Source organism: Podarcis liolepis (genome assembly GCF_965112155.1).
Source record: "Podarcis liolepis genome assembly, chromosome: 17".
Lineage (NCBI taxonomy): Eukaryota > Metazoa > Chordata > Lepidosauria > Squamata > Lacertidae > Podarcis > Podarcis liolepis.
This window is the reverse complement of record NC_139571.1, coordinates 6,449,528-6,464,531: the sequence shown is the minus strand read 5'-3', so window position 1 is coordinate 6,464,531 and position 15,004 is coordinate 6,449,528. Positions and strand designations below refer to the sequence as shown.

The 15,004-nt window shown below is 44.8% G+C and overlaps 1 protein-coding gene across 1 annotated transcript; it reads left to right on the top strand.

Moving 5' to 3' along the window:
• The first annotated feature begins 10,241 nt into the window (after nucleotides 1-10,241).
• On the top strand, nucleotides 10,242-14,257 carry LOC310696181 (olfactory receptor 1f45-like). Its single transcript, XM_083481340.1, has 2 exons — nucleotides 10,242-10,687; nucleotides 12,598-14,257. Exon 2 carries the CDS (start codon nucleotides 12,607-12,609, stop codon nucleotides 13,570-13,572), a length of 966 nt encoding a protein of 321 aa, XP_083337466.1. The 5' UTR covers nucleotides 10,242-10,687; nucleotides 12,598-12,606; the 3' UTR covers nucleotides 13,573-14,257.
• Nucleotides 14,258-15,004: the final 747 nt, after the last annotated feature.

Sequence of the window (15,004 nt, the reverse complement as noted above, 5' to 3'; positions counted from 1 at the left end):
AATAATACTGGACTCCAGCTCCTGTTGGTGCAGAAAAAAATAAAGAAAAGAGAATTCCTGGATGCCAAGATCCAAGTTTGGGGCAATTAATCTTTGGTGAAAGACCCCCAGCAGAGATTTAAAGTTACAAAATATGCAGCAAAGTAAAGCATGGAGCTCTAAACCTATAAAACATGCCCTTCCTCTTCCTCCAGCATAGGAAAAGACCACATATTTGGCAAGCTAAAAATTGGTGTATTTATAAACTCTTCAAAGGTCTGCTTCATGTCATTTTCCATATATCAGTCAGAAAAGTTGCACAAGCGGTGAAACGTATCTTAGTTACAAGGCGGTGAAAGTTTCTTAATAATTGGTATAGGAACCCAAGAGAGGCTGGTGAGAGCCATGCGGCTTTGCTGGAGCAACCCACTCATACCTCTTCACACACTGAGCTTCTCAGGTAGTTCAACCCTGGGTGTTGAACAAAGGCTTGATTACCTATTTCTTCCCAAAGTAAGAGGAAGTGACATAACTATGCCTGGCAAGACAGCTTACTCTATGGTTTTAACCCCTACCTGCATTAATTAGACTTAAGAATGTTGGTTATGTGAGGTTGGTTATCTCACAGTTCTCATCAGCCAATAGTAGGGGATAGTGGGAGCTGTAGGCTGCAGGCACACTATACCTTTAAAGCATATTCATAGCACATGTCCCAACCTCAAATGATTCTAGGCATTGTTGTTTACCCCTCACAGAGTTACAATTCCCTTTCACTTTCCCAGGTACTGGCAGCAACCTCAGTACAGTGGTACCTCTGGATGCGAACGGGATCCGTTCCAGAGCCCCATTCGCATCCTGAAGTGAACATAAGATGCGTCTGTGCGTGCGCAGGTCGTGTTTCGCCACTTCAGCGCATGCGCATGACGTCATTTTGAGCGCCTGCACATGCACGAGTGGCGAAACCTGGAAGTAACATGCTCCGTTACTTCTGGGTTGCCGTGAAGCACAACCCGAAAATATTTAAGCTGAAGGTATGACTGTATTGAGAAGCCAGGTAAGCAACAGTGTCCCACCCCACTCTATCTGGCTGGCTGCTACCGTCTAAATAACCTCCAAGTTCACTTCCAATTCTAAATTCTATGACCCTATTGTGCCAGGCTATACTTTGGATCCTACCCAAACTGCTGGGCTCCTTCTATTGCTCACCCCGACCCAAAATACAGTGCTTCTCTCTGAAACCATCCCAAAGAGACTTCAAATTATGGGACTCCTCCCTGGGGCCATCTGAAATGGCTGGGCCCAACCTTCAGTTATGGGCCCACCCAGGACAAAACAATGGGCTCCAACTATATATTCATGACCTTGGCCTCCTGTGAGCTCTGTTTCCCTATCAAGGAGCTCTGTAGGCAGGCTCTGCCCAGAGACATGATTTATTTCCTCCCAAAATGCATTCTTTGTCAAACAATTTATGTCTTACAACATGTATTGGAACATATCCAGAAGACCACTGTTACCAGAATTTTTATAAAGGCTGGGGGGTTGCTTCCAGTTAAATGGGACGCTGCACCCCCAGACCATCGCCCAAACCAACACCATTAAATTTTGTAAATATCCCCATAAACCCACCACAGTTTTGCTACATTGTATCTTGTTCAAGGTTACATAGTATTCACCTTTCCTTTTGCATCAAAACCTTCAAATATTCATATACAATCAGGCCTATTTCAGATCGAGCCATTCCAAATTCATTTTACTCAGGGAAAAGGGGGGAGTTGGGAAACTGGTAAAGAAAGCCATAATCTTTGAAACCTGGGATCACATACATAGCAGCCTCTTGCACAAGAGATAATCACTGGCATCCTGGCAAATGGGTGCCAGACAGGTAGTCATCCCACAGACAATAGCAGACCATCCAAGAATGGATTGTGCTCTAGTTCAGGACAAAGAAGTGTGATTACCTGCCACCAGGAACTTGTAAATATTTCCATTGTATCACTTGATGGGTGTGCAGTAGAGGGCAAGGGAGGGTTGGGGGCAAACTTGATGAACCGGTTTCTGCCACAAACCCCTCCCTGTTTGTGACATGTATGGTGTATTTATGATGTATGCATGATGCTTCACAAAAGGTGTTTGTGGGTAAAAGGGAAAACTTATTTTTTTAAAAAGGGAGCCATCCTTTGTTCTAGCCTTTTTCCTGTTTCTTGCATGAGGTGGGTGGAAGTCCTGTTGCAACAGTCTTTTGAATGAAGATCAGGCCTACAGGCTGCTGTTTTGCTCCTATATACCTGGCTGGTATATTTGTTTGGCAATCCAAGCAAACCTAAGGGTTTTCCTATAACACCACTGTATTATGAGGAGTTGCAGATAGGTAGCCGTGTTGGTCTGCCATAGTCAAAATAAAAAAATTCCTTCCAGTAGCACCTTAAAGACCAACTAAGTTAGTTCTTGGTATGAGCTTTCGTGTGCATGCATGAGTGTATCTGAAGAAGTGTGCATGCACACGAAAGCTCATACCAAGAACTAACTTAGTTGGTCTTTAAGGTGCTACTGGAAGGAATTTTTTTATTTTGTATTATGAGGAGTTAGGGGTGATGCTCTGCCAGCTGAGCAAAAACACGCAAGATGCAAAGCATGGCCAGTGCAGGGTGTGACCTGGGGAATGTTTCAACATCAGACAGAGAAGGGCTGATAGGCCATGTTCGTCTAACATTCCTGTCCTAAACTGTCTTAGGAACTATGGTTCTCAGGTGCCTGACACTGCCTGGTTTAAGACACAAGATCTCCCACAACTTTTTTTTTAAATCTAAATTTTTATTATTTTCTCCTTAAACAGTATTTCCAATAACATACATAAATCCTTCTGCTCTGCCGAGCCTGTGGCTTCCCTCCCTCCCTCCAGTAGGTTTTCTGCTTTCAAGTCTTTGTCTCGCACTTTGACTCCCACAACTTTTTAGATCCCTCTCTAAAGTATATAATCAGCAGTATCATGTCCACACACTGATTAATAACATGAGTAGCCCCTCGAGTTTTACCCCTTTGACTCTTGGATTTGCTCACACAGTTGAGGCCAGCATTCTTATCACCACCACTGATTCTGAGTTTTTCTGTTTTACTAAGTTAAAAAGACTCTCCAACATCCAGCATCTAGAGAACAAGCTCATAAAGGGCCATTCTATGCTATCAAATACCTTAATATGGTGATTGGATGCTTGCAAAGCAAGCAAATATTCCAGACCCTGATGATGGACTCTGCCAGCTGATGTCTCGGGATAAAGCTTGTTTTGTTTCTCTTTCTGACCACCTGTAGATCTCTGGTAGCTGTCATGAGCCGCTTTGGTTCTGGTTGCTGCTTAGAGGCCCAGTTCTATAGCCATATTTGTGGCTTTAGCCATTTCCCCTTCTTTGTCCAATACTCAGTTTGGCTTCTGATGGGGACAGCCCATTTATAAGCACTGTCTTCAGTGCTTATTAGAAGCATAAGTCTTCAGTCAATTCAATTCAGACATGTTGATTTAAAGGAGGTAGGTAGTGTAAAATTTCCAAACTTTCAATACATCTGTACACACACCTTTGAGCACAACAGCTTCTTCATCCTCATTCAACTGCTCTGAGTGGCCAAGCTATTTTTTTGTCATTAAGCTTAATTTTGGGGAAATGACTCTCAACCTATCTCCTGTATCACCTCTTCGGTGTTTTATGAAGAATCGATTTAAGTATCCATGTAAAAGCTATCAATGCTATTTATTACTCATAAAGAGGGGAGCTCTTGAATTACATGTTTGTCCGACTGCTGGCAAGCCACATACACCTCCCAAGACCTCAGGGTTTTAGATACAGATACAGTTTGATGACCCTACTAAGCAGTCAGAATTAACTATCCAGCCATTCTGTCTGCTAACATAAGCTATCAGCTCCTGTGTGTGTGTCAGGCAGGAGCGGAGGTAGATATCTATCAGCAAGCCTAGCCAGCCATATGGTTTAGTTACCTAGTTTTATTTTAAAAGTTTTAGTGATTTTACATATACCTGTTTTTAATAGTTTTTGTGGATTTCTGATTTATCTACAATTTTATTATATACACGGCTTTGAGAGCTCTTTGATTAAGTTCTTTCTAAATCATATACCCACTGTTTCTCAATACCTACTGATGATGTGAGCTTTTGCTACGGAGTCGCATGCCACAAAAAAGCTAGCTTTTAATGTTCTTTGTTTTAGACTTACGAGAGGATATTTGCCAATAGATGTTATACTTAACTTACTGGGAAACCATCAGACTCTAACCATCAGACTTAGTCCCCTGCAGATTTGCTACAACATACACACATGTCTCATCATGGGGTGCTGGAGTCAAAACAAAATCTCTATTAATTAACCCTTATGGAATTGCTCACTAATAAAACTAATTTTCTACCAGATTCCCCTAAGGAGACACCCTCTGCTGTCAGCCAATTATTACAAGTAAACAAATGAAAAAGTTAATGAGCAAACTTTTTAAAAGTAAGATTACAATTATTCTACAGTGAACTTAAGTAGCCTTCGGGGAGGCAGGCTAAGTGGGTGATGAGAGCAACTGGGATATACAGTTACTTTATAGCAAAGGAAGTTTGATATGAGTTGCCAGAAAAAAGAAAATCTCTTAAAATAAATGACAAATTTCGAAAAGAAGACCTTGGGTCACTTTTATATATTCAGTGGAGAAGAGCATGGGAGCTGCATCAACAAGTTGAAATCTCACACTGTGGAAGAGTAAAGTGAATGATGTGACCAGAATCAGTACTTGCTGAAAGAAAGGATACTAGCTGGGCAGGAAACTAATATTACTTTACCTCTAATCATACATTCAGGGATGTGGGTGGCACTGTGGGTAAAAGCCTCAGCGCCTAGGACTTGCTGATCGAAAGGTGGGCGGTTCGAATCCCCGCAGCGGGGTGCGCTCCTGTCGTTCGGTCCCAGCGCCTGCCAACCTAGCAGTTCGAAAGCACCTCCGGGTGCAAGTTGATAAATAGGGACCGCTTACCAGCAGGAAGGTAAACGGTGTTCCGTGTGCTGCGCTGGCTCGCCAGATGCAGCTTGTCACACTGGCCACGTGACCCGGAAGTGTCTGCAGACAGCGCTGGCTCCCGGCCTATAGAGTGAGATGAGCGCAGAACCCTGTCAAGACTGGCCCGTACGAGCAGGGGTACCTTTACCTTTACCTTTAATCATACATTCACTTTTTTATTGATTTCATGAAAGACCATGATCAAACACAACACATGGTCCAGTCTAAAGTCCAATGAGTGTGGGAAGTGGAATTCCATCAAGGCCACTCCATTTTGCTAACATGTCTCAAACTGGTATGATGTATTCTGTAAAATGGGGAAAATAGGTAGCTCGTGGCGCTGTGGTCCAAACCACCTCTTGGGCTTGCCAATTGGAAGGTAGGCGGTTCGAATCCCAGTGACGGAGTGAGCTCCCATTGCTCTGTCCCAGCTCCTGCCAACCTAGCAGTTCAAAAGCACACTAGTGCAAGTAGATAAATAGGTACCGCTGCAGCTGGAGGATAAACGACATTTCCATGCGCTCTGACACACATCCCGCTGTCCCATTGCTCCAGAAGCAGTTTAGTAAAGCTGGCCACATGACCCAGAAAGTTGTCTGTGGACAACCACTGGCTCCCACGGCCTGAAAGCGAGATGAGTGCCACAACCCCATAGTCGCCTTTGACTGGACTTAACCATCCAGGGGTCCTTTACCTTTTATCTTACTCTGTAAAAAAAGCAGCAGCAACAAACTGTTGTGTTCCATGCTTCTAGCTGCTCCATTGATTCTTAAGAGCTCATATTTGCTTCTTTATCCCAACCAGTACGTTTCTGAGCAGAATTAAAAGTGTTGGTGCTGACCTTTAAAGCCCTAAACTGCCTCGGTCCAGTATACCTGAAGGAGCGTCTCCACCCCCATCGTTCTGGCGGGACGCTGAGGTCCAGCACCGAGGGCCTTCTGGTGGTTCCCTCATTGCGAGAAGCAAAGCTACAGGGAACCAGGCAGAGGGCCTTCTTGGTAGTGGCGCTTGCCCTGTGGAACATCCCCCACCAGATGTCAAAGAGAAGAGCAACTACCAGATTTTTAGAAGACATCTGAAGGCAGCCCTGTTTAGGGAAGCTTTTAATGTTTAACAGACTACTGTATTTTAATACTTAGTTGGAAGCCGCCCAGAGTGGCTGGGGAAACCCAGCCAGATGGGTGGGGTATAAACAATAAATTCTATTCTATTCTATTCTAACCAGGGACTTTTCTGCAATTTGTTGTAGAGGCAACAACCAATTTATATGCGTCCAATTGACATGCAACCCAGAAGTGGCCAGGAAAGGGTGTGGGGCCTAACGGGGTGGGCCAGTTGATGCACATTCCACCATCAGGCACAATGACCTAGAACTCAACCCCTGCACAAATCGGTGCCTGTACATGTCGTCGCTTTCCCCACTGCCACTAAACGAAGTTTCTCCTTGTGATCTTTGTGGAATGACAGAATTATCTTGAGCACAAGGTGTAGTGAATTGAGAGAGCTTGGTTCTTGCATCATCCCAGAAGCCACAGGGATGGAAAAGAAACGCGCTCCAGGAAATACCTCATTCTCAAGACAGTACTGTAAAGTGAAATTGTGTTTAATATCTGCAGGATTCTGGTCTATTTCTGGCTTACTGGGCTTATGATGGGTTGCAGTTGTTTCAGAATGAGCCACTAGAGAGAGATGTTGCACTTCTGGTGTCCCAAATACCTGCTGGAAATGTGGAGAACCAGGTGGTACCATGTATCAAATGTGGTGGGAGTGTAAAAAGATCAAAGTCTTTTGGAATGATATTTATTTAGAATTTTGAAAAATGTTAAAAGCACCTCTTCTTAAAAAGCCAGAATCATTCTTACTCGGTATTATGGGCTCCAATATTCCCCGGAATTCAAGAAGGATCTTTCTATATGCCACAGTAGCTGCGAGGGTACATATTGGAAAAGTGATAAAATCCCCTCTAGATCACAGTGGCTAATGAAGCTCGTAGAATACACCGAACTAGACAATCTTTCAGAAAAGATCAAAAACAAGCCTAAGCAAGAGTTTATTTCAAATTGGAAAATTTTCAAGAATTACGGTACCTCAAGAACATTTGCTATAGCTTAAATTCAGTAGCAGCCTTTGAACAACCTCTGTAAATAATTCATGTAAAAGGAAAATGACATAGATATCTTTCCTTTAATACCAAACAAGTAGATATGTTTATGCAACAGATTTAAAATGTATGAAATATGGAAAGGATGCTTTGGAAGAAAAATTATTGTTAAAATGTCTGGTATTTTATGAGTTTTTTGACAATTTAGTCTATCGACAACAATGAATTGAAGTCTATGATGTACAGATGTTAATAATAATAATAATAATAATAATAATAATAATAATAATAATTGAATAATAATAATTTATTATTTATACCCCTCCCATCTGGCTGAGTTTCCCCAGCCACTCTGGGTGGCTCCCAATCAAGTGTTAAAAACAATACAGCATTAAATATTAAAAACTTCCCTGAACAGGGCTGCCTTCAGATGTCTTTTGAAGATAGGATAGCTGCTTATTTCCTTCACATCTGAAGTGAGGATGTTCCACAGGGTGGGCGCCACTACCGAGAAGGCCCTCTGTTTGGTTCCCTGTAACCTCACTTCTTGCAATGAGGGAACCGCCAGAAGGCCCTCGGCGCTGGATCTCAGTGTCCGGGCTGAACGATGGGGGTGGAGACGCTCCTTCAGGTATACAGGACGAGGCCATTCAGGGCTTTAAATGTCAGCACCAACACTTTGAATTGTGCTCGGAAACGTACCGGGAGCCAATGAAGATCTTTCAGGACTGGTGTTATATGGTCTTGGCGGCTGCTCCCAGTCACCAGTCTAGCTGCTGCATTCTGGATTACTGTAATTGCAGTTTCAAAGGTAGCCCCACGTAGTATTTGTAATTTTTTCTTAATTTTTACTGTTTTACCTTTTGAGGTATTTTTTGGTGTGTTTTTTACATGTTGTTGTTTTATGAAATAAAGAATAATTAATTGACTGTGGCCATTCACACAAAACCTTTCTTTGAAAACAAAGACATCCCAATACAGATAAGCCAATAAGACATACATACAATATGGTGCACGTTGATCATTGTGCAGAGATCTTTGGCTGTGCGCATAGGGAAGCACAATATTCTACATACTGTCCGAGCTGATGAAGACCAAGGTACCCAATGGGAGGGGGGAGTTTTGACCACAGTGTAAGTGTAGCACTTTCATAGAATCATAGAATCATAGAGTTGGAAGAGACCACAAGGGCCATCGAGTCCAACCCCCTGCCAAGCAGGAAACACCATCAGAGCACTCCTGACATATGGTTGTCAAGCCTCTGCTTAAAGACCTCCAAAGTAGGAGACTCCACCACACTCCTTGGCAGCAAATTCCACTCTCGAACAGCTCTTACTGTCTTACTCTTACTCTTTGCTTTTCTCTGTATGACAGACCCTCCAAGTGTCTTTATTTTCCAGGGACGTCCCTGAATTAGAGAAGCTGTCCCGGTTTCTGATCTGATCCTTTCCCCACTTTTCCTTAGGATGTCCCTATTTTCATTGGAGAAATGTTGGAGGGTATGGAGTTATCTGACCCCTGAGCCATCTAAAGGCAATCCTGTATAGGAATGGGTTTTTTAAAAATATTTAATGTTTGATTATGTTTTTATAGATGTTGGAATCTGCCCAGAGTGGCTGGGGCAACTCAGAAAGATGTGTTGGGTATAAATAGTAAAATCAGCCTTATGGAATGGGAGGTCTCTATTTTCATCAGTGAAATGTTGGAGGGCATGGGGTGAGTGAATTACAACCAATCACTCAACAGAGGAGAAAGGAAGACAAATATTCCCCTTGCCTGTGGTGACCCCAGACTGCCCCACCAAACTGTCCTGAATTGAAACTCTATGGACCCTCTAAGGGTATTAACAGCGAGGCGTGAATGAGCTGTGGGTTTTGATCTCTGGTTCTGTGTTGCAAAGAGTTGCTGATAGCCTCCTTCCCTGGTCCAATGGGCTCCTTGTCCTCCTCCCTCTCCCTGATCCCACTGCCGCTGAAATCATCTGCCTCCTTCTAACATCAGGCTCTCTCTCCCTCAGCTGCTTCTGAGAGGTGGGAATCCCATGCATCAAGATGGAACCAGGGAGAGAAACCTCACAAAGAGAAAATACCGTATTTTTCGCCCCATCAGACGCACTTTTTCCCCTCCAAAAATGAAGGGGAAATCGGGGTGCGTCTTATGGGGCGAATGCCTGCAAGCCTCGCGCGCCCGGCAGGAGGTCCCACCGGGGGCGCGAGGCTTGGGGCGGCAGCCTGTCGCCCGAAGCACGGGGAGCCCTCGGGAGGGCTCCCCCTGCTTCGGGCGAGTGTCTGCAAGCCTCGCGCACCCGGCAGGAGGTCCCACCGGGTGCACGAGGCTTGGGGCGGCAGCGGACTGCTTGCGCGCACCTAGAAGCTTGGGGCGCGCTGAGCTCAGCACGCCCCAAGCTCCTGGTATAGCGCAGCGATCCGCTAGCCCTGGGAGAGCCCCGCGGCTCTCCCAAGGCTAGCGGACTGCTGGCGCGCACCTAGAAGCTTGGGGCGCGCTGAGCTCAGCACGCCCCAAGCTCCTGGTATAGCGCAGCGATCCGCTAGCCCTGGGAGAGGCGCCCGGCTCTCCCACGCTAGCGGAGACCTTGCCGGCACGCAGAAGCTTGGGGCGCGCTGAGCTCCGCACGCCCCAAGCTCCTGGTGTAGCGCAGCGCACCTGGGGGGGGAAATAAATTTTTTTTCCTTTATTTTCCCCCAAAAAATCTAGGTGCGTCTTATGGGCCGGTGCGTCTTATGGGGCGAAAAATACGGTACCCAAAGATGATGGTCCAGTGGCTATGGACAGCCAAGGAACCAGGCATCAAATTGCAGTTCAACAATAGACTCGTTTGAGTGGCCTTAGAGCTCAGTTCACCTTCTTCAAAAGAGAGTAAGTGTGAGCTACCCCAAGGCCAGGAGCAGGGAACCTTCAGCTCTCCAGACGTTGCTGAACAGCAACTCCCATCAGGCCTAGGAGGCACAGTGAATGGCCATGGATGATGGGAATTGTAGTTCAGAAGTGTCTGAAGGTCCAGGGGCTCCAACCTCCCCCCCCCCCCACAACCACACCATAGGGTTATTGTAAAGGGAAACATGAAAATGAGTGTATAGCATTTTACAAACTTAGGAAAATGACAGAAAGTCCTGCAGGATTTCAAGACTGTGTTTCTCCACTATTTTGAACATACATGGTCTGATCTGAAGTCCAAATAAGTGCAGAACTTGGGGGGTGGGATTCCACTGAGGCCACCCTATTCTGCTAACAAGTCCCTAGCTGATGTGATGCACCCTGTTAAAAACAACAACACAAAAACAAAACCCTGTTGTGCTATGCATGCCACTAGCTGCTGCATTGACTATTAACAGCTCATATACCCCTCCTTATTCCAATTACAGTAGGAATACTGCTGAGGATGCATCCTGCCTATGACTTTAGGAGAAGGCTGAGTCTCCACTACAGTATCTGCTGTCCCAGTTACAGACAGAGAAGCGGTGCTGCAACCACCACCTTCTTAATACCATCAGGATCCCAAGGGCTAAACAGCTGAAACTCCTACAGTATTTGACAGGTGGAAGCAGGTATGGGGGGGGGAGCCATAGGAAATAAGGAGGGAGGCTGGATTAGGACTCTTCCTTCTGTCTTTCTCAAACTCCCCAATCCTTCTATTTACTTTCTTAGCCCCCTTTAAAAATGGGGTGAACATATGAGACCTTTGTGAGTACATGTACAGTTGTGTACAAGAAGGGGTTGGCATGAATGGCTATTCAGGTCTTCTTTCCCAAGACTTAGAGCTCATCCACACTTTCTTTTTGCCCCATGCTTTCTAGACTATGCCGGTCCATGTCCAAGGACTTTCCCCCCTTTGCCTGAGAAATCCTGATCTTTACAGCTGAATCAGAACAAATGGCAATTGGGGTTTTCTGTGGATTGTTGTTTGATCCGATTCAGCAGTAAAGAGCAGGTTTTCACAAGGAAAGTTCCGAGCCAAAAAGAAAGTGCTCAGACATGGGTCTGGAAAGCCCAGACCTGTGCCTAGCAATGCGGGGCAAAGATAGGTGTAGATGAGCCCTTATATACTGCCTCTCAGTAAAAAGCTCCAAAGGCAAGGTACAATAAAATCAACATAAAAACAATAAAATCACATGCAGGCTCATCAAAACAATAGTAGCAAAAAGCCTGCAAACTTAAGCCACATCAAGATGTGAAGTTCAGCCCCAACCCAACCAAACTGCCTCTGGGCTGCTTTGGTTTTTCTCACAGCACTCTCTCTTATTGTTGGCTTTTTTCATCAGCTCCTCAATTCCCTTAAACCCTGCTTGCCCCTAGACATCAGTTTCCTTCCTATTCAGTTAGGTCCATACTTCTCAGTCCACTTCCTGTTCTGCACCTCCCCCCTCAAGCACCCTAATCTGTATCCTCATCTCATTCCCTTTTCCTCAATCCTCACCTGCCCCACACAGAGTTTCCTATCACTGAACTCTGTACTAGGTTTTCAGTCCAGCCCAGTGTGTAGTTTTTTCCCATCTGCCACAGAAGCTAAGAAGGTGCACATTCTGTTGCTGCTCCCTCTCTGCGCATTCAGAGGGTTCATGAACATTTTGTGATGTGACAGTTCAGGCAATCAGTGTCAGAGGTCTTACTGCCATGTGCAGGAATACAATGTATGTATGGTGGATTTTTGTTGTTGTCTTGTTGGGCTGTGTCTATACCACATTGCAATAAATGTTGTAGGTATTTCTCGTCTGTGTTCTGTTTTGTATATTTAATAAAATCACCCCATACAGTGTAAAAAATCATATTGTTTTTTCCTTTCCCCTTGCCACCTTCAGTTTTTGCAAACATTCCCATCTCATATGTTTGTATGTACCTACGATTTGGCATCATCTCCAACATAATAGAGAGCTATTGTGCTTTATGTAGGCACCTCAGTGTTAAATAACATCCCTGCACAGTTTTTAGTGAATGTGCCCTAGTAGTTGCTGACAGAGATTTATATGGTGCTTTTATCCATAAATTGTTCCATTTATCCTCTTCAATGTTTATATCCCATTTTAATTCCCACCAGCTTTTTAGACCTTCTCCCAGATAAGTGTATAACAAATCAGCTGATGCAGAGAAGGTATTTTGGGCAAACCTTCATGGGCCAAATTTAGCCTGCAAGCCAGAGGTTCCCCACTCCTGATATAACAATTGAAAATGGGGTCTGTGGTGCAGACTGGTCTTGAAGGTCTGAAAAGATCGAAGATGACTAGCCTAGCCTGTCCGACAGTGCCTCTCCAGGGAATGGGGCAGTTCTGCCATCTAAAATTCTTTAACTAAAGGAGATGCCAGAGGTAAACTTGGGGACAGCTGTCAGGCCATGTGCTTGGGTGGGAGTCAGCGTGGATTACATGATGGTGGCTGGATGGACTGAAGTGAGCTACAGAGTTACCTATCATTGCACCCCTCCCAGCTTTCAGCTTATTTTTCTGTGGTTCTCTCTCCCCAGCTCAAACCCATGGAAAGTGAGAACCACACCAGCCAGCCTGATTTTATCCTGCTGGGTTTGTCCAGTGGGCAAGAGCAGGACCGCCTTTTCTTGGCTCTCTTCCTCACCCTGTACCTGCTGAACTTGCTGGGGAACCTGCTGATTATCCTCCTGATCCGCTCCGATGCCCAGCTCCTCCATGCCCCCATGTACTTCTTCCTCAGTCACCTCTCCTTGGTGGATGTTTGCTTCACCTCCACCACCATTCCCAAGATGTTGCGCAACCTTCACACAGGCCACAAGAACATTGCCTATGCTGGCTGCCTGGCCCAGATGTACTTCTTTGTGGCCTTCGCCATCACTGAGAACTTCCTCCTGGGCTCCATGGCCTTTGACCGCTTTGTGGCCATCTGCCAGCCCTTGCACTATTCCTTGGTGATGAGCTCAATGCGGTGTCATGTGATGGTGTTCATTGCCTGGCTGCTAGCCCACCTCCACTCCTTGCTCCACACTGTGCTGATGTCCAGGCTCTCTTTCTGTTCCCCTCGCCACATCCACCATTTCTTCTGCGACTCCCAGCCTTTGCTGGTGATGGCTTGCTCTGAGAAGAACCTCAATGAGATACTGAATTTCTACGAAGGTGGCAGCATTGTAATAGGGAACTTCATCCTCATCCTCATCTCCTATGCTTTTATCTTCCGAGCTGTGCTCCGGGTGTCTTCTTCCCAAGGCCGGAGCAAGGCCTTCCAAACCTGCGCATCTCACCTGACTGTGGTCACCCTCTTCTACGGCTCGGCGATCGGAGTCTACTTCCGACCCCTCTCCAGCTACTCTGGGGACAAGGACAAGATTGCCACCGTCATGTACACCGTGGTGACCCCTATGCTCAACCCTTTCATTTACACCCTGAGGAATGCAGACATGAAAGCTGCCCTTCACAGAGCATTGGAGAAAGTAAGACATGCTTTGGGGAAGCCACACAATGTCAAGCCGTGATGGGAAGGAGGGGAACCTGTGATGATCAGTTGTGAGAGATGCATCGTGAGAGATGTGGGAGATCAGGCGTGAGTCGGAGGAGCATGGATCTTTGAAGGACACCATTGGTTGGTAGGCAGTCATCAAGGCTGTCTTATAAGGTGAGCTGGAAGGGACTGACCTTACCCAGCTTTCCCACCTGGATATTCTGTGCAGAACCAGTCAACGTCAGAGGGATGGGAAGGAACTTCCATAGAAATTCCATTGTTCTCCACAGGAGGGAAGTCTGTCTGGGAGCTGGATGTGAGGGTTTTTACTTGGTGCTGGGTAGCAGAGGCAGAACAGGAATCTTCCTGGTTTATTGATCATTCAGGTGCCAAACAACCTCCCTGACAAAGCTGGCAGTGGCACTCTCTAGTATAGTGCTGAAGAACTTCACTATCAATGTCGAATCTGCCTTGCCTAGGCCGGCTCATGACCTCACGGGTGCCATGATAACCACAGGGCTGTCTCAGTATGTCATGCACATGGCAGGTCATTCCCTAAATCTGGTTTCATGAATGCCCTTCCTGGCAAAGTACATCTGTCTCCTTCATTATTGAAATTTATAAGAAATTTTAAAACATTCCTATTCGCCTAGGCATTTGATGGCTCAAATATACTGGCCATGACAGCCATAAAATTAATAACTGTGAGGGTCTGTGGTTGATTTTTTAAAAAAATTAGATATTCTAAACATTTTTAGATTGTTCTTAATTGTTTTCAATGTGTTTTTTATTGTACTGATTTAATCTTTTAATGTTTGGTACCCTGGGAGGAAGGACAGGAAATAATAATAATAATAATAATAATAATAATAATAATAATAATACTCACAGAGCCCTTCAAAATCTGCTATGGACATAGTTGGGTGGGGCTTATATTTCAGATCACCTGAGATTATTGTTTTCCTGTCCAGAAGCAAAAATACCTTTAACTTTAAAAATGAATTACTTGACCTGCATTGATAACACATTGCTATAGCTATTATGAATGCATTTTAAAAGAAACAACAGAGGTACACATTCAGATATTATTCAGATACACCTCAGGTGCAACCAAAGAGCTTCTCTCTCTCTCTCTCTCTCTCTCTCTCTCTCTCTCTCTCTCTCTCTCATAAACAAATTCATTCACATTCATATTCATCCATAATAAATTTTTTTACACAAGATTCTTCCAAATCTCAAGACTTCCCTCCTCCCCTCTGTGGATTCTTTGCATAACTTTTTAGCTGCATATTATAAGTCCATCCAGTTTACAGACCTCCATTGTGTCCAAAATCTATGTGTCATTGCAAGAGTTATTAAAAACCTGCTAAAGAGTTCAAGTGTTTACAATGGTCTTTCAAATATGATATAAATTTGTCCCATTCTTTGTTGAAGTTTTGATCCTCCTGGTTTCTGATTTTCCCAGT

Coding starts and splice junctions, on each gene's coding strand:
- LOC310696181 (XM_083481340.1), top strand. CDS start 12,607: ATGGAAAGTGAGAACCACACCAGCCAGCCTGATTTTATCCTGCTGGGT.